We start from the raw sequence: 19,882 nt of genomic DNA on the forward strand, positions 1-19,882 counted from the left end.
GGACACTGGCTGCAGTGCCGGGAAATGTGGTAACACGCTAGATTAGGCTTTGGATGGTTAAGACAATAACAGTAAAGATCTTTTAATAGCGTCGGTTCACGTGTCAAGAGAAGGGGCAATTAGAGGTGTTACACTTAGATAAACTAAAGCATTCTTTATGTTTTAAGACACAGGGTTCCTACAGATTCAATTTCACAATCCCATATCTTTTTTCATTTGATGTGAGGATTTCTGTTGGTGTTCAGCATGGTTTATGCTGATGGTCGTCTTGCCCCTGCTAACTCTGTCATCACTGTGTAGATGATTATTCTTCAGAACAATATCAGAATATGTGAGACGACGGGGGTCCAAAACCACAGAAAATGTGAAATCGTATGTATATCAGCGCAGTAAAACAGTATTTTTCCATACTTTCCTAAACGTTTCTGTGCAGTTTCCAATCAAGACCAAAACCATTTCCATACATTTCCAGACTTTCCAGAATACACTGATAGGTCTGAGTTAGGAAGTAATATCTATGTTTTATGTTTGTATGTATCTTAAATATAGCCAGTTTAGTTTTATTCCATTGATATTACATGTCTCAGGCAAGCATAAAAGTCCAACAAAACACTACTGACCCACCCAGTGTGTGTTCCTGTGTGCAATGTGACAGATTCTCCCCACATATTAAATCTGAGAGAAATATTTACATGGTTACTGGCTGTGATTTCTAATACCGGCGCTTTTCGGGGGGGGGGATCCAGCCATGCTCATTTCCACTCCCCGAGGCATGCCAAAGCAAGTTAATTTGAAGAATTTGATACAATACCTCAGCTGGAGAGCCAATAAATGGAGTATGCAAATATTTTCGCTGCCAATATCTACTTCATTAACCTTTTTAAAACTTAGGAAAACGCCGAGCAGCCCTGGGAACGTTCAAACAAACTTCCTCCCGCGTTGAAATTGGATTTTCACATTTCAAATGTTGTAAAATGGGTCCTGAGATCCTGTCGGTGTCTCTACATCTACTGACTGGTCATGCCAGGTAGAGGCAGAGTTTCAAAGAGGGAGTTTGAGGACAGAATGTAGACACAAGTCTGCCTGTGTATGTTTGATTTGTAAGAGTTTCATTGCAAAAGTTGACATCTGCCATTACATGTTGATTGCTGGCCTTAATGTAAAACTATGGATTATTATGAAAAGAATTTACATGACCTTTGGTTGCAAAAAGATAACATTTCAGCTGTATTTTTGAAATGCCGAGCAGTGAACATGAACTAACTCTTTAGTTATGTATTTATTGGTTTGTTTGTTTATTTGCTTGTTTCAAAATGAATGCTGGAATGGAATGAAACCCTTCATATTCCAGACATATAACCACAGCATCCAATAAATATTGATCTCCCCTGCCGCGTTTTGCCATCTCTAATCACCGCAGACTGAATAACCAGTGCTGAACCAGAATTCAGTCGTCCAAAAAGTAACATGGAAATGAAATCGATTCCCAAACCACACATTTTCTGCTGAGCTCTGGCTATTACGCCTAGTATTTTGTGTGTAGCAAAGAAGAAAAAAAAGTTTTTTGTCACGTAAATGACTAGCAATGGCCAAAACGCAGTTATGAATTTAATCTCGGGGCGTTAAATTTTATGAAAAACCCATAAGAAAAAAAAAATCATTGATGCGGAAATGGTTGCAGCTCCATCTGCTAGTGGGTAGGTGGCTGTGGCCAGATGGCATGTTAATAGTCCAGCCTTGATAAATAAATGCTGGAGGCAATAACAGAGGGCCGGGCCAAAGCTGAGACAGAGCCTGAGCGCCTGTGGCCAACTCAGCGAGGCCTGACATGCAGCCAAGGCAGGTGACAGCACCAGGCCAGCGGAGACACATCCAGCTTTGTTATTTACCTCCTGTAGAGGCTGAATGGGAGACGGGCCGGGCGCGCGTACAGTACATGTTTTCTCTCCAGTTATGAAACTCTTTGTCCGCAGCCAGCGGAGAGAGATTAGGCCTGAGCGGAGGGCGTATTCTCTAAAAAGGCTCGGGAAAGCTCACGGGATGAGCTATTCATGGAGGGCCGGAAGATGACGGACTTAGGGAGATTTGGGGTGGGAGTGCGTATTTCAGATTTAAACCCCACCGCGCTAAGTGTTAAAAGATTAGCTCGGGAAATATGACACTTAGAAGCGAGCGGGGATATTTCTGGCAGCCCGAGACAGAGGTAGGAGGCGTATATCGCCGCTCGTATACCTACGTTCTTCTGGGGAGAGGTGGGGCAGGGCCTGTCCTCGCACCAGCCGGCATGTGGAGCCGTCGCCACCGCAGACGCCGCAGTTATCCTCCCTGGCACCGCTGCCCAGCTGCCGGTCGCAGCCCACCTCCTGCACACACAACGCACAGTACACACTCAGACAGAGAGAGAGATGTGGGGGCCGGCCAAGGGGTGAAGAGACAGAAAGACACTGCACATATGTTCAAGTTAGGGTTGGATCATATGTTGCATTGATACAATTGAGGTTCAAAGTTAATGTGACATACAATGTTACATATTTATTCTGTATCTGCTTGTTCCAACACTTCATTGAAGCTATAGCTGCTTATACTGAGTGAGATATTCAAACCAAAGATGCCATGTTTTTATGGCTGCACCATTACATCAAATGGAAATACTCTAGATGTGTTGTGCATCATTTTATACACATTGCCCTGTAATTCAGCATGACATATTTGGTATCTTTGGAAACCTTAGGATCTTGACTAGAATTTAAAATAAAGTTCTGTGGGTTTGAACAAAGCTTGGCCGTGAAGCGCGTGTGTAATGATGATCCCGCATGAGAGACCTTAGGGTAGAAGTTTAAGGTCACTGCCGCCTCACAGCAAGAAGGTCACAGGTTCGGTAGAGAAAATGAATGAATATCACAATATATATGTATATGTATATGTACTCTATTCCATAAGTAAACTCTATTCTGAAAAATAAAAAGGTGGGTCAACTGAGTTTAGGTGGGTTTCCACCGCTCCACTACATCCCTGCATGCACGCACACACACACAACCTAACGTGAATATGCTAGGGCTTGTCATCCTGACTTACTGTGACAGGCCAGTAAAACAAAGTGACACATAAACATACACACACAGAACACACACAAACACACACTGCACCTCCCCTCCCCTGCACTTTCAGGAACTGTATTTATTTTCCCCTCTTGTATACAGCTGGATTTCATGCTGCTGTGTGGTGTATTATTAATCCATATACATGCACTGGAGGGGGGACTGGCCTAATTCTGTCATTGACAAGTCCCAGCTACAGTACAGTACCCCCTCCCCATCCCATGCCCTCCACCCAACCCCCACCCCCCCGCTGCCTCCATCACCGGGCCATGCCGTCTCATACCTTAGCCTGTCGTGCCCAATGCCTTCTCTGCATGCCAAGGCCTGCAGCATCTGCTGTTTGTGCAGACGACCAGCATATGTCTCCCATTACTGCTGTGAAGTACCAGTGTTGGGCCGGATCGCTGGTAGGGTTAGATGGATATAGGGGACGATATTGGCCTTTTTCAGTTTAAATGACGCGCTAGAATCGGCCCGAATAAAGCGGCCCGAGTCCTCCTAGCCGAAGTCGGGTCGAGTGACTTATTCTGGCCTGTTGGAATTGGTCAATCGTGACAAATCTTTTTTGCTACCTGGGTCCTTGCCAGAGTCAAAGAAAACACATTCGGCCCAGTGATTGCCTGCCAAAGGCTACCTGATTCTTATGCTTGACACCTAGCCCATTCAGGCCAAAACTGGTCCATAAATTGCCTCCTCAGATCTGAGTCAGAATGCGACCTTGGTCAACACCAATTTCTGGCTTTCAAAACTCACTTTCTGGTCCATATTCTCATTTGGAACAGAAACTCCTCTACCATTGGCGTTTCAAGACACTTCTAATTTTGGCACTGCCATGAATACAATTCTGGAGGAAACACTGAATATTTGTCATTTTTTAAAATTTTGCGGGATGAAAATGGTCAGATATTGAATATCAACACAAAACATTTGTTCTCCAAAGCTTCAATCCAAATATACCGGTCTAACCCTAGTTATAATTTTAAGTTAATTTGAACACAGTATATTGCAACTTTGGAGCTTCGTAACGATCGAAACAAGGAATGTGAACATCACATTTTTTAGATCAGATTAGAAACTTGATTGATCCCAGTGAGGAAATCGGTTCGCTGCAGCACCAGAAAACAGGATATAGTTGCAGATAAGACAAGCAGAGAGTACACAAATAGAGAAACACTGAATAATTGTAATTTTTTGGCATGAAAATGGAAAAATTTAAATATACTGACAGCTTCAATACAGCTTTTGGTATCAGCCTTCAAAAACCCATATCGGTCAAACCCAGAACCCTGTATTTTAAGGTGATGGATTGCTTTGGATCAGCAGATTCACTACAAAAATATCGGTCTGCAAAATCCCATATCGGCAGAAGCCTAGTTTCTGGATCACTTCTCAGACATTAAACAGGATGACTTAGTGTACAGTACACCACAGTCCAAGAGAGGCACTCAGGAGAGGCCCACAGCTCTCAGAGACGAAACCCAAGCACGCACCCCCTTACCTCATCCACACATGAAAGAGAGGCGGCGGTGCTTTTGCCTACCGTGGGCTGGCAGCAGTCACCAGTCATAGCCGGAGTCACTCATAAGAGGAGCTAGGTGATACTCACCTCTGTATCACCATGTGAAAACAGCGCAGAGGCCCAATGAAAAGAGCTATACAAATACCATCCATCACCTTCTCAAGCATGAAGGTCTCCATTCCATTATGCGGCTCAAGTTCTTGTGTGTAGAGTTTTGTACAGCCTTCAACTGTGCAGACATTGACAAATACATCAGCGCTCTCACAAACTGAAGCCAATAAAATCTACAGCAACGAGGAAGGATTGGGAGGGCAATAACAAGAGGCTGACAGTTAAAGAAAAAAGCTACTAATGCTGCTGCGCTCCATGCAAAGTGGGAAGTCGTAAATTCCCAGCTGGTCGGTCATGATTACAACCTCTGTTGGTTCCAGTGGTCCTCGGAAAAAACAGGGAAGGAAAATGGACGTCTGTGAGATTTTCTTTGCCCAATGCAAAATAAGCTAGTTACCATTGAACTTAAGCAGCTGTAAGTGCAACTTTACATTTTAAATTTACATGTTTAACCATTTACCACAATGCTGAAAAATGAACTTACAGGTAAGCTGACATGACGTCAGATAACTGCATCGCATGACGTCAGAAACTTCGGGGTTCAGAAGTTCCTATTTGGAATTCTGACTTTCAGAGACTTTCCATTGCATTTTTTCCTAGGAAGTAATATAGGAATTTTCTACTTTCCGACCTGTCTGGAATGAAGCATTAGAATCATCAACATCAACGGGATGCTCTGTAGCGCGTGATTTCTATTGCATGCCAGCTACGCTTGCCTGGTTTAACTGTACTCATAGAAAAATATATACAGAGCTGACAGATCTGGCATTATTGCAACACTATTTCCGAAGATGCAAACAAATGAATAAAAGGAGCCGCCTCGAGCCGCCAGTGCTTATGGAGTATCTGCATCTGTTCATCTGTCAGACGAGTTTACTCATACAGTAGTGGGCCATCTAAACAGAGAACAAACAGTCAAGTCAAACAGTCTCCAGCCTCTCTTTCAGAACAAAGAAAGTAAGGCTTCATTTTCTATGGGAAAATGAGCCAGATTGTATACAGTAAAGCAAGGAAACAGTCTTTGATACAGTATATGCAATAGGGTTAGACCGGTATATGGAGCCGATTTTGGCCTTTTATTAAAAAGCAGATCTGGTCCAGTCAGTGTCATCCACCTCTGATATGATGGATTCCCGACACACGGAAGACCTCAACCATCATTCCTGTTCCCAAGAAACCCCATCCATCTGACCTGAACCACTATCGACCTGTAGCCCTCATCTCCATCACTATGAAGTGCTTAGAGAAACTGGTCCTAAACATCATCCTACCATCTGTTATTCCACTCCTGGACACCCTTCAGTTTGTTTACAAGTGAAAGAGAGGCACAGATGATGCAGTGGCCTGTCTCCTCCACTACTGCTACTGCACATAAACTCTCTCTCCTAGTCCTACCATTATTCATGGTGAGACAGTAGAGGTAGTTGAGGCAGTCAAATACCAAGGCATTACACTGGACAGTAACCTCAGAAACACTGTCAACTGCAAAGTAAAAAACCTGTCTGTCCAACCCCACCTCCTCCCCCTCCTGTATCGTAGCATCATTGAGCCAGTCCCTCTATACGGCACCATCTGTTTTTTTCCATACGCTTACTGTCACCAATAGGAATCAATTCTTAAAGATCACACACAAAGACACTAAGATAATCGGTCTTCCCACTCCCAATCTATCTGACCTCATTTCAACAGCCGTAACACGTAAAGCACACGTAAAGCACACGTAATTGCACACGATCCAGAACACCCACTCTACTGTCACTTCACTCTGCTCCCCTCTGGTCACAGATACAGGACACCTGCGTGCAGGAAGGCCCGCTTCAGCTTTGTCCAACAACTCTCCCCCGCCGTTGTGATTCCTGTTCAAGCTACAGCGTAATGTTCTCTGTGATGTCAGTGTGTTTTGTTAGTGTTGTATGGTGTATGAGTCATTGTTTTGTTTGTGTTCTGGCTTGTGCTGACTGTGAAAAGAATTTCCTCTCTGAGGACAGTAAACTATCAATCTATTCTACACTGGTTGTCTATGGGAGGCCCTTCACCTGAATTGATGCTAGTGAGACATTTTAATCAGATTCCACATAAGTAGGCATGAATATGTTTTATTTTTTTCTTCTTCTTCTTCTTCTTATTGTTGTTGTTGTTGTTGTTGTTGTTGCTCTTCTTCTTCTTCTACTTCTACTTCTTTTTCTTCTTCTTCTTCTTCTTCTTCTTCTTCTTCTTCTCATCTTGGGACATATCTTCTGTGGAGAGTTTTAGTGTCCCATGACTGTCTAAATGCTGAGGCTTTTCCACCTTGACAAGAACACAATTCTGGAGGAAACAGTCATGGATACTGTACTAAACAGGCAAGAAAGCATGCATACACACACACACACACACACACACACACACAAATACACACTCAAGTATATCACATAAACAATGCGGCTGCATTAAGGGTAATTTCACTAATGGTGTGTGACCAGGGTCTGGCACTGTGACCACAGAACCACACAGAGATGGATCTGAAAACACGCTGATACTAAGACATCACATGTAAACAGACTTTCACTTGCGTCTATGAAGGTAGAGTCCATTACGCCCCCCACCACCCCCCTTTTTTTTTTTTCACTCAACTTACAATATTACGTAGAGGCAGTCGGCTGAGAGCTGAGCCGTCTGAAAAACATCTGCGAGCGAAAAAAAATGTCTGCGCCATTGTAGTATTATCAAAGCAGTGTGACACGTAAGGATGACAGCTCTAGATGGGGAACAGTGTAAGCCTCTTAGGACTTGTGTATAAAGATATCAGCGGCGGTGTAACTTCACGTGTCACAGAGTAAATGCGTCTGCCTTTTCCACTCAAGCAGCCACATTGTGAGCCGGTGCTGGATGTGGATGCGGTCAGAGGGATTTGCATAAGGAGCCGATTTCGTTAATGCATCTGATGAGGCAACGCTGCCCCTGTTCCTCTTGGCTGCTGGTGGGGAAGCGGAGAAGGGCGGATGTCTTTCTCACCCTCATTTCTTCTCGTTTTACTCTCACTCTTCTTAACTTGTCTCTTCTCTCAGTACTTCCCCTCTTTCTCTGTCTCACCATCTTTCCTTCCTACCTTCCTTATTATTCCTATATTCAGTCTTATCCTTGATCATTTTGTTCAAAATGCTGCGCTTCCTACTCCCTTTAGCGGAGTTTCCGCCCAAATATTTTTATGATATATCGAATCAGAAAGAATCAGAATCAGATTTATTGCCAGGTACATTTACACATACGAGGAATTTGATCTGGTGAGATTGCAGCGAAAGAAATAAAGATAGTAAATAAAATAATAAATTAGAGAACAAATCAGAACACAATGAAACTAAGTACCGAAGGAAATGAACAGTGGTAAGACAGTAATGGCTCATGAAGTTGACTAAGTTAACTATTATAATAAATATGACTGTTATATATACACATATACACTTATAAGAACTGTACATAAAGGGCCTGTGGCCTATGGTTTACAGATAAATATAGACATAGTATATAGTATAAAGTATAAAATATATATATAAAAATGTGAAGTATAGTATAAGATATGTTATAAAATATGGTATCAATAGTTAAGTTAGTTCTCCACAGAGATCATCATATACCAATTTTGATCAAATTTCAATATCAGAAACTTGGTTTTCTCGCTTGAGGTGGGAGAGTTTTTCAGATTAATAAATTAGCGATAAATGGCAATGGAAATGCATGTGTCAAATAAATAATGACATACTGGTTCAGTTTCATTGCACAACAGCTCGAAAGTGGCTTTGGACGTTCTGAAATATTGTCAGTAAAATTTCTGTCTGCCGTGACTTCCCAGAAATGTTAAACGCGCTGTCTCTCCCCATCATGGTTGTATGGCCATTAGCTGGTGTATTCAAATCCTGCCAAGTGCGTTTCTTTCTTTTCGTCTTCAGACTGTATGAAATATGGCCAACATGAGACAAAAGAACAACAACAACCTGCCCAAAATGAATCAATTCTTGTTTTCCGCTTCAACCCAGCTGATGGAAATGCACCTAAATCACATTTTAACTTTGGCGACATTTCAGAAGTTCGCTTAAAATTCATTTGACAGTTGGATGGAAACGTACAGTAGCTCATAATAAGAGTGCCTTCTAGTCCATCACCTATGGGCCAAACAGTATATATAAATAATTGTTTTGGAAATGAGTCTGTCAGTGTGATACATGCACTCCTCCTCCTGTCATCCCGTCATAAACAGCCTCTAATCAAGCAGCCGGCCTCTGGGAAGGCAGCGGATCGACAGTAAATCCCGCTCCGTGGCTCCTAAAACAACATCATCTATACTAAATATAGACTCTTTGACATGATTATGACACTGCAGGGACCGGAGGAAAGTTTCCATGTTTCAGCTCATCATTGTGCGATGGCCCATTCCCACATGTGGCTCCACATTATTTGGCTGCAGCCACAAAGCAGCTATGTGGAGCAGAGATGGTATCTCAGAGCCGGCGGCACGCAAAACGTATGGCTGTACTGAGTGGAAATATTGGATGTTGTTCCGGAGCAAACATGATAAAAGTCTGAGCCAAAGACAAAAAAGGCCTCTGTAAATCTAATAGTGATTATAATGCATATTTGCACGTGAATATTTATCCATATTTCCTATTCATATTCATGCAACGCATATATACACATTTCTGTACATTTGTATTATTTTTCCATTTCAATATGTTTGGTAGGCTTGATTACTTGTTGTATAATCTTCAGTACTCTCTATTTGTCTTATCCTTAACTTTATCCTATTCTCTGCTGCTGCAGCGACTCTATTTCCCCACGGGGATCATGAAAGTTTCTAATCTGATCTAACCTAATCTGATCTAAAAAAAAAACAACAACTGTGAGGTTGTATTATACTGTGTTCAATTTAACCTAAAATTGTTACTAGGGTTAGACTGATATTTTTGGATTGAAGCTGCAGGGAGCCAAAATTTTGTGCTGATATTCCATATCGTTAAATTTGACCAATTTTCATGCTGTAGAAAAAAGTTTTCAGTGTTCCTCCCACAATTTTATTCTTGTCAGGGTGGAAAAGCCTCTGACACAGCATTTAGACCATCATGGGACACTAAAACTCTCCATTGAAACCCAGGATATTCATTCATACTTCTGTGGTACTGGATCAAAATGTCTCATTAGAATCCCATAGGCAACCAGTGTAGTATTGATCAATTCTACAATAAATGTGTAATCAATCAAACTGCATCATATCCATTATATCAGAGGTGGATGACACTTGCCTGGTCGATAACCATTTTTTAATAAATTCCAATATCGATCCAGTATATCAGCAAACCAACTCAACATATCACCTTCACCCTAACTGTAACCATCAAACCAGCTCTTACCTGACACACTCCGCTGATGCACATGTCAAAGGCGTCGGCCTGGCACCGCGTCCCGTCCAGCACCTTGGGGGCCAGTTCAACGCTTAGACTCCTCCCTTTGGCCAGGCACCGCAGGGCGCAGGGTGCCGAGGGGTCGTAGGGCACCGGGACCCACTCGTGGGCCACGCCCTGGTACTTGATATCATTGTGGGCTGAACACTGCTGGGTCCGGAAATCCCCAGACTCCGCTGGACAGTCCTTCAGAGAGAGAGAGAGAGAGGGAGAGAGAGAGAGAGAGAGAGAGAGAAAGAGAGAGAGAAAGAGAGAGAGAAAGAGAGAGAGACAGAGAGAAGTGCTATTGCTGCGTTCCACTCAAAGTCAGAAGTCAGAAATTCCCACTTGGTAGGTCGTAATTTACAACCAGAGTGCGTTCCAGTGTCCAGCTGCCTGACAGTGAGGGAACAAAAGTCCCTCAGGCATATGCCAAGAGGAATAGCTGGTTTGCCTGTAGCATTAGCTACAGTATCTAAAGACAGCTAATGTTAGACTACCTTTAAGAAAAGTTCCACTTTGCCTTTTAAACCGTGCAGCACTCAATGCTGGAGATGTATCTTGATAGGAGAGTGAAAATTGGCTTTTGATCACTGACTTTTTTCTCAAAACACCATTTCAACTTTATTTTCTAAATTTAATCTTGAAATTATGGCTTGAATGAAATGAAAATATATTTTTCTTCTTGGCTGACCCTAATACTATGGGACGTCCGATTTGTTTTTCACATCTGATCCTTAAGGTTGACTGTCAGATTGTACTTTATTTTAATTCACAAGTGACCAGATCAGATTTGTGTGTTTAGACAGTATAATCATTTATGACATTGGTTGTCATAGTAACGCAGCAGGCGTGTGCACATTGATTTCTGTATAACAACTATGTGCAGCAAGCTAGTAACATGGAAATCTAACCATTACTTATTCTGACTATTTTTATGATGGTGCAGTTAGAGGAAGCAGGAAACCTCTCTGCTCTTCTTTTCACATTATGTGACGTCTAATAATGGAGTCATGGTGTAATGGAAAAAAATGAAATCCAATCTGAGTGGTCAGACAAAGTTGTGTTTTCAGAGATGCGATTTGAATCACATGTCAAAGCACCTAGGAATATGGTTTATATCGGATCAAAAAAGATCAGATTCTGTGTGGATCGGATATGCTGATCGGATATGCAAAAAAATCAGCCTGTCTGAACAAAGCAAAGGAGGTGATCCTGCAGAAAAACAACGTAACTCCTGGACAGCTTCTCGGGGTTGAAAGCTGTCTCAGATCAATAAGAGAGGCTTGTTCCACCGGGCAACATCTTACAGACTGTCAGCAGCCAATAGCTCTTCACTCCACCTTTCTCCGACTGCGTGCTGGACACACTCACCCCGACACATCACCTTCACTCAGTCGCACACACACACAAACATGAACTAACTCATCCTCAGATCCCTTGGATGCCAATATCAAGCGTCGACTAAACAGAGCCTCCGCCGCGGCCTTCGCCTCTATCTGCCCGGAGGGGAGAGATGGGATAAATATTATCCCGGGAACTCTTCCCACTGGATGTGATTGAAATCATTGCCGCTCTACAATAAATCCAGACATAACCACTTCAATGGGGAAAGGGAGAGAAATAGGACTTGTCTTCCTTTGATTACAAAATGGTGCGAGATGGGCTGTGGTTGTCCCTGCAGCTCCATACAGGCTGGATGTGTTTCTGTGGTCTGGGAGAGTGCAGTCCCGCTGCAGAGCTAACTATAATGGGGGCGGTTGTGGTTCCCGGTCTCTGATGGAGCAAATGAAGACTGTTGATTTTACCAGATGGAACACTGTCAAGGACTGTCAGAGGGATTATTCACATAGAACTCGAGGAAGCCTTTGTTACAGTAATGCATCACTCATTTCCCTAGCCGGGATAACACGTACATTACATATTTACAGCATGGCCTGGACAAATACCCAGTAGTAATGGGTGGAGAGTGTCCAGTACATTCCTAAGCGACTGACAGTATGTAAGTAAGAGGTAGCTCCAGCCAAACTGTTTTCTCACTCATTGTTTCCTCTTGTGACTAACCAAATCAGCAACATATACTACCTTAAATCTGAACTAGGCAAGATTTGTATGTAAAAATACACTGTCCCATCAAGTGGGGCTGCAATAGAGAAGAGCAAGAACACCCACTAATACCCTATTTGCCCTAAAGAAATTCTAGTGTCAGGTATGAACAGTGGGAAATCTTGTTGGCAGACTGGAGGTAACAAATAGGAGCTTAAATATAAAACTATAAAAATATAAAACTGTCTCCTAAACAGAAGCAAGGCTCCATCCAGAGAAAGCTGGACTCACCAACATTAGATCTTTTCCTCTCTTGTCTCTTTGGTTTCCTTTGGTATAAACCAACACAGACCGGAGTTTACTGCAGTTTACTGATGTCATGTTACAGGATTTCTGGCTATTGAAGTTCAAATTTTTCAAACAGTTACCTCTCACTGCCATTTGGAGCTGCCAACATGCCTAGTGAAGCTTTAAAAAAAAACAACCTTTTCTTTTTTCAATTTTCAATTTTTGCTTTCAATTTCTGCTCTCAGTGAATGTCTATACATCTGAAATCAATGTGGCGTCTATTCTTCATAGCGTGCTGTAAGGATCAGACTCACCATATTGCTGCAGGTTCTGTAGCGGATGTTTTTGCCCTCGCAGTTTCTGCGGAGCAAGGCAAAAGAGAAACATTCTCAGTGAGTACTAATGGAAACCAAAAGGCAACAAAGCGATACTTGACTTGATTGAAATGATTCTTCCAGCACACAAAAGAGTCTTTAATCAAAAAATCATAAGCTGTAAAAGGAATTCATAGCAGTTATTTCTTATTTTCTACCTGACAGAGAACAGCAGACCTGAATTAAGAATCCTTTTAATGAATAAAGAAAAATCCCTTTTATCTCTCTCCTTTGCTCTTAATCTATTTATTTCAGTTCATTCAGTTACATGATCTCTCCATGGTTACAGGAATATTATCAAAGCACTAAGAGCCTGAACTGCACTCCTTACTAATTCAGAATCACCCTTTAACTTTTTAAAACACATTTTTATAGACATGATTTCTGGAATTGTTTTTCTGTTTGTCCACTTTTAATATTGTGTTGTTTCTTACGGAACCCGGGAGTGGCCATTGGGAGAGAAAAAAAGTTATATCAAGTCCACGATTTACTGTAACGTGCGCACGTTTTAGTCCATTCGATACAATTTGTTCCCTCGATTTCGTTAAACTGTGCAATTTAGGAAAAAATGCAACTTAAAAGGTACCTTTTAGGTATTGCAGATAGGCCTAGTAAGGATTGGTATGTTAATATCCATTGTCTGTTTACACTGAATAGGCATATCCCCCAAATATTGCAACATATTTAGCCACTTAACCTTCAGGCCATGTAAACACAATCAGGTGGCTGCGACACACCCAGGACAGCGCCACATTTAAACATAAACACCAATATGTGCACTGACTCTTTATAAGCTTGTGAAGAGCGCATGTATTATATATCGAGAGCATGATATCACTATTTCGAGGGCACGTTTTGGCAATTCGTGCGAGGGCTCATTTTAACCAGATCGAGGGAATGAATTGTATCTCGTGCCCACGAAAAAATAAAACGAGAGCTCGAACTGCATATCGTGCGCACGTTACAGTAAATCGTGGCCACGAGATAAATTATTTTTCTCCCGATGGCCACTCCCGGGCTCCGTAGTTTCTTATGTTTCTTGTCATTTAGTGTTTTTTTCTCTTCTAAGCTGTTTTGAATATTTTTTCTAGTTTTATCTCCTGCTCATGTATTTTACTATTCTTGTTTTATTGCCTTCCTGTACAGCACTTTGTAAACTATGCTTTTAGATAAGTGCTGTGTAAATGAAGTTATTAATATTAGAATAATTGGTCGCATGCAATTTCGCTGATATAATAAGTGAAGCTTTTTCTACTGTTGACTTTAAAGTTGCTCTGGATAAGAGCGTCTACTAAATGCCTAGAATGTAAATGTAATGACTACACATACGCACACGCAAGAACGCCCCAGGTGCATGCACACACATGTACACATAGACAAATGCTCATGCACGCATGTATGCACGTGCACACACACACCTGCCAGGCTGCAGTGCACTCCACCTGCAGCGCACCTCACCCAGCCAGCAGCCATCTGAGCCCTTCCCCTGAGCTCCAACTGGCAGAGCCCAAAACGTCAAGCAAAATAGAACCCGCAGATATGCATGCAGTCACGCACACACACACACACACACACACACACACACACACACACACACACACAGTGTCAGTATGAACCTGAGCCCTGTGTGAAATGTGCCATAGCAGAACGTTCCTCTCCCCCTGACAGCATGGACACGCTGTTAAATCCGTTCCACCTTGTTAGCAACAATAACAACACCCAATCTCTTGGTGTGTGTTAACTGCCACAAAGTGCACATTTCCACTCCCGGCTTACAATAACATTGGACTAAACTGGTAGCAGCTCATTTGTCCCGGTGTAAAACAGGGCCGGCCTAATCTGCCATGTAGGGTAGATAGAGAGCCGAGGACCACACTGCAGCCATTCAGCCGGCTCCAAGGAAAACCAGGCAGCGAGACCAGCAAGGAATGTCTCCTTATTAATGAACCAATTAATAGCTTTCTCCCATTGAAATGCATGAATCACTCAACCATGGTGGGACACCCCCTGTGCGTGTGTGTGTGTGTGTGTGTGTGTGTGTATGTGTTTGTCTGCCTATGTGCTTGCATGCATGTGGTTGTACGTGGGTGGACCATGTTTTCAGGGTCTGGGAATGTCTACAGCTACGGCCATTTGTCTTGTCCTGAACTCACAACACTGACACAACAGTGTGGAAGTCCGGGCAGGTTCTTTCAGGACAGGTCACAGTAATAACGACGACTACACCAGCCGCTGTGCTGGAAATGTCACAGGAAAAATCTGACAATTTCATATAAATATTGTAAATGTCTATTTTGGTACTCTCTAGATATAACATAGTGATTCAATCTACAACCAGTTCGTGAAAGTTTCTACATTTGCTGTTTTAGAGACCTGGTATCTGGTAGGTCTTTCCTGGGAAAAATCCTCTGGTTCACAGGAAGTGATGCGTTTTACGCAGTGTCGGCTCTAGCCTTTTGGGGGCCCCAAGCGCAAATGTCTTAGGGGGCCCCCTTGGGGAGAGTCAGCAAAGCGGTGTGGAACATTTCCGAGTTGTATTTACTGGTCAAAGAAGAGCTATATGCTGTACATCAACAATATAGCATTCAAATGCTGTATGTATTTTCAAATAACACAATAAATAGCAGCAGCGGCAGTTCTGGTTTAACGTTTCCTCACTAAAACTTCATCAACAGAAAATCCAAGGAGAAAGACGTCACAGTACTGGACACACTGTTTGATTGATAGGTGATCTCTGGGAAGTGCAGTGCAGAAACACCACACCAATGAGGGCTGAGCAACAAAGATGGAGACTAAATGAAAAATACCCCAGGATTAAGCACGTGGCACCAAAGATGGAGACAAAATAAAGAGAAACACCACAGCAATGAGATGAATAGATAAACTGGCAACAAAATAAAAAAAACAAGGATTTTGTAGATTACCACTTTAAAGGAACATATCACCCATTCTTCATTATTTTTCACTTCTTTTTATCTTCAACACAGCTAGTTGACCAAACGTGACAGAATCCACTTTGCACCATTTCCATGATTTCTTTTTTTCCGACGCTGCATGGATAATGGTTTGCTTTCCTCCAGCAACTTCATGAGCAAGCTATCACCCTAGCTTCAATCAATTTGAAAGATGTTCTCTTTGGTAATGAAGGGCCAAAAACATTATACAGGGTGTCTGAAAAGTGTGGGATAGGGATAAGGCAGAGTGTGTGGCGGGCTGGGTGACACATTTCCTAACCGATGGATAAGGAGGAGGCTGGTGGAGTTTGGCTCACACATCACCTGACTAGATTTTGCTGTCTGAAGGACAAAGTTTATTCAGTAAAATCCCAAACCAGCAGCATCTGCAGCTGCAAATTGCTGACAGCTGCCTTAAAGGATATACAAGGAAACATGGTACTCCATTTGTACTGTAGTAGTACTGTAGTATTACTACTGTCGAAGTAGTGTAGTAGTAGTGTAGTAGTAGTGGTGTAGTGGTAGTGCTATATAGATATGCTTTGTTGAAAGATCACAGAAACATGGTTTTGCGTTGGCTACGTACCACTCAACATGCTAAAGTGTTAGCATGGAGCCTACTATCACTCAAAATAGTGTATGCTAAAGTGTTAGCATGGTGTCTATCACTCAACACAGTGTACGCTAACGTGTTAGCATGGAGCACCACAGCCAACAATCTACCGGGACACATGGATGATTTTGGTGTTTATCTTCTCATCAAGTAAGTCTACCAAAACCTTGATGTTTTCATTTAAATTTGGCCTGAATGTTGGAGTGCAGACAGTTCACCTATCCACTACAGCAGACAGATATTTCCTCTGGTTCTTCGATGTTGCTGACAGAGCTAGCGGGAGTCATCGTGCCTTTAAAGGGGAGAAGGAAACAAGAGTCTGGGACCAGAGGAGGCAAAGCAGTGGGCAAAGACAACCTTCGCTCCAAAAGAAACACTAAAGCCAGACATAAACTCAGTGTGTGTGTGTATGTGTGTGTGTGTGTGTGTGTAGGTGTGTGCGTGTGAGTGTGTGTTTTTGTGTGTGTGGGCGTTGTGAACAGAGTTGGAGATTAGAGCACGTTTTATGTTCTCACTCTCGCCATCCTCCACTGTCCTCTGTAGCACGTACACACACACACACACACACACACACACACACACACATAGAAAGTCCTGACTATATCAATTCCTCATCAGTGCAGTCAAGTACACGCTCACACATGCTCATGCACACGCACAAAACACACAGACATCACACACTCATGCACACACACACACACTACTCATTTCTCCAGAAAGTCCTCACTAATTATGTCCAGAAGACAAACTGGCCCTCACCAGAGCAGTAGCGCGCACGCACACACACACACACACACACAAACACACACACACACACACACACCACGCACACACACCCCCTCCCCTGTCCCAGTAGGCTCTGGCAGGTGTGCTGGCTTGTTCAGAGATGTTTCTCTAATGACTGGAGTGTGAATCTCCCAGTGCGGAGGAAGTCTGAACAAATCAGGACCCCAATCACTTCCAGACGCTGGGAGCTCTGATCAGAGTTTACGGCGACCGAGGCCACGCTCCGCCTGTCTGACTCAACCGCTGGGAGTCTTTAGACAGCTGAAGACATGGCATCTCATCAGACTTCAAACGGTCTGGAAAGATGCGCGGTCTGGAAAGATGCTGATAAAACGCAGCTTTGACATATCATCATAGACGGCATTCCAGTGTGCGGTAATTAGGATAATCTAGGGAAGGAAATGGAGGTAGATATATATGTCATTTGGTGCCGGCTTTTAACCAAAGCGTCTTAAAGTACTATCAATTAGGGTTTAGGATTTGATTGATGTATTGGTTTGATGAAATATCTATCAGCTATATAATATATAGCTGATATTGAGTCAGATCTGGTCCAGTCAGCGTCGTCCACCTCTGATATGATGGATATGATGCAGTTTGATTGATTACATATTTATTATAGAACTGATAAATACTACACTGGTTGTCTATGGAACACCCTTAACCTGAACTGATACTAAATTAGACATTTTGAGTCGATTTCACATGTATGCATGGATGTTTTATTATTATTATTGGTAGTGGTAGTAGTAGTAGTAGTAGTAGTAGCAGTAGTAGTAGCAGTAGCAGTAATAGTAGCAGTTGTAGTAGTAGTTCATTATTCATCATTCATCATTATTCAATGGAGAGTTTTAGTGTCCCATGATGATCTAAAAGTTGTGTGAGAGGCTTTTCCACCCTGACATGAATAATTCCGGGGGAAACATTGAAAACTGTTTTTTTTTATGTTTTGGCATGAAAATGGTCAAAGTATCAGCACAAAATATCAGATATCAGCAGCTACAATCCAAAAATATCTATATTGGTATTGGCCTTCAAAAATCCATATCGGTCAAAGCTTAGTGCATATTTATTTTTCAGTGACTCAGTGACTCTAGAGGGAAACAAACCCCTAATCCTGACAATGTTCATTGTCAGTGGTTACATTACAGTAATCAGTATTTATTATGGAAAAAGTGCAGGGGATTGTTGATTGGCGTGCAGAAGCGGTCAGGACGAAAACGCTAAAGCATCTGGATTAGCAACTTAAGGCCTTTGTCGACATGCTCTAACAGGGCTGATAAACATCTGGGTCTCAGCGCTGGTAACTCTACACCCCGCAGGGAGAAAAGCATTCCTCCACAGGAAGCATTCAATGGAGCAACACTGGTCCTAATATGACAAAACAGCACCATAAAATCACGTCCAAAGCAATCCCAAGGCCAGTTTGCATGGGTTATTTACTCTTTCTCTTTTGTTTCTCTTGAATGGGACGCTGAATTTAGCCCGTAACCACAAGATGCCAATTAGCCGACTTTAGCAGTGGCATGTGGTTTTATGTGTATTTTATTTATGCGCAGTAAAACTGTTCTTACTTATGAATTTGGCACCGATCGCAGCAGGAATTTCCCCAATGGCACAAGGGGAGATACTCAGGTTGAGTTGCAGTCGGAAATAATGGAGACAAATGCCTTGCCAGGAGGGTATAGAGCGATGCCACGGGGCACAGTCTGAAATAGATTGGCTGTGATGTGGAAGACTTCCTCAGCAAGCAACGCTGCACAGCAAATTGCTGAGTGGAGACGGGCTCACAACAAATGTAGACACAGTTGGGTGGGATTGTGACTTTTAAAAACAGCAGAGATTTAATGAAACCCACTCAATGCATTTATCAGTATGAGGAAGATATAGACTAGACTGTACCCAGACGACTGTCTCCCCGGCTTCCCAGCCTCCCATCCACTGTAGTCCACAGAGACGATCTGGACTCTGTCATAGTTTCCAACCCATCTCTCTCTCTCTCTCTCTCTCTCTCTCTCTCTCTCTCTCACACACACACACACCCACACCCATCAAATTGTGTTCATGAGCATGTGGTCATGAATGTCGATGTACATGTATGTGGATGGCCAAGGTCAAAGCTTGTATGTATCTTACATATTTCATACACCTCCTCAGGTAATTACCAATATAAATGACTAAATGCTGGTCAAAAGAATTAGATGTAATACAAATATGAGTTTAATATTTAAAAGAAAATAAAAACAGAACATGCATCTTAAAAATAGTCTTCAAAGTACCTGCCCATTTGTTTTTTGACAAGTTAACAAGTCACTGCACTTGTTAACAAGTCAGGAAAGTCATTACATGTCCAGAGTATTAGTTACTGTACAAACTGTACCTTGTGTTTGCATGGGATCAGTGACCTAAATGTAGTTTGATGATTACTAAAGTCTCTTTCTGATTCATCTAAAGGCTGAAAATATTATGCACCTTCAGGACATGATCAAGTCTTCTGGTGAAGTGATTGAACTGGAAACTCTACTTAACAGATATCATAACAATTCTACGGCATATCTCTCCCATGAATATTTTGTGCTTTGAAAAACGATGATCTGTGAGTTGAGCTGATGTGCTGATGTGCCCAGTTGACAGTTTTAGTCATTACGCAGTCTCATCAACCCCAATAACATGGCAGAACTG

At 42.5% G+C, this 19,882-nt stretch overlaps 2 protein-coding genes across 2 annotated transcripts in view; both read right to left on the minus strand.

Moving 5' to 3' along the window:
• The window catches only part of efl1 (elongation factor like GTPase 1), a 348,687-nt gene that overhangs the window by 158,047 nt on the left and 170,758 nt on the right, over positions 1 to 19,882 (minus strand). The gene's annotated exons all lie outside the window — the stretch shown is intronic.
• adamtsl3 (ADAMTS-like 3) overlaps positions 1 to 19,882 on the minus strand; it is a 157,186-nt gene that overhangs the window by 64,331 nt on the left and 72,973 nt on the right. Inside the window, exons 4-6 of the mRNA XM_078284275.1 lie at positions 12,788 to 12,833; positions 10,110 to 10,346; positions 2,237 to 2,363 (exon numbers count right to left, since the gene is read on the minus strand). Of these exons, the coding sequence (XP_078140401.1) occupies positions 2,237 to 2,363; positions 10,110 to 10,346; positions 12,788 to 12,833 (410 nt within the window). The remainder of the gene's footprint in view (positions 1 to 2,236; positions 2,364 to 10,109; positions 10,347 to 12,787; positions 12,834 to 19,882) is intronic.

This window comes from Centroberyx gerrardi, chromosome 1, assembly GCF_048128805.1.
Source record: "Centroberyx gerrardi isolate f3 chromosome 1, fCenGer3.hap1.cur.20231027, whole genome shotgun sequence".
In the NCBI taxonomy this organism is placed as follows: domain Eukaryota; kingdom Metazoa; phylum Chordata; class Actinopteri; order Beryciformes; family Berycidae; genus Centroberyx; species Centroberyx gerrardi.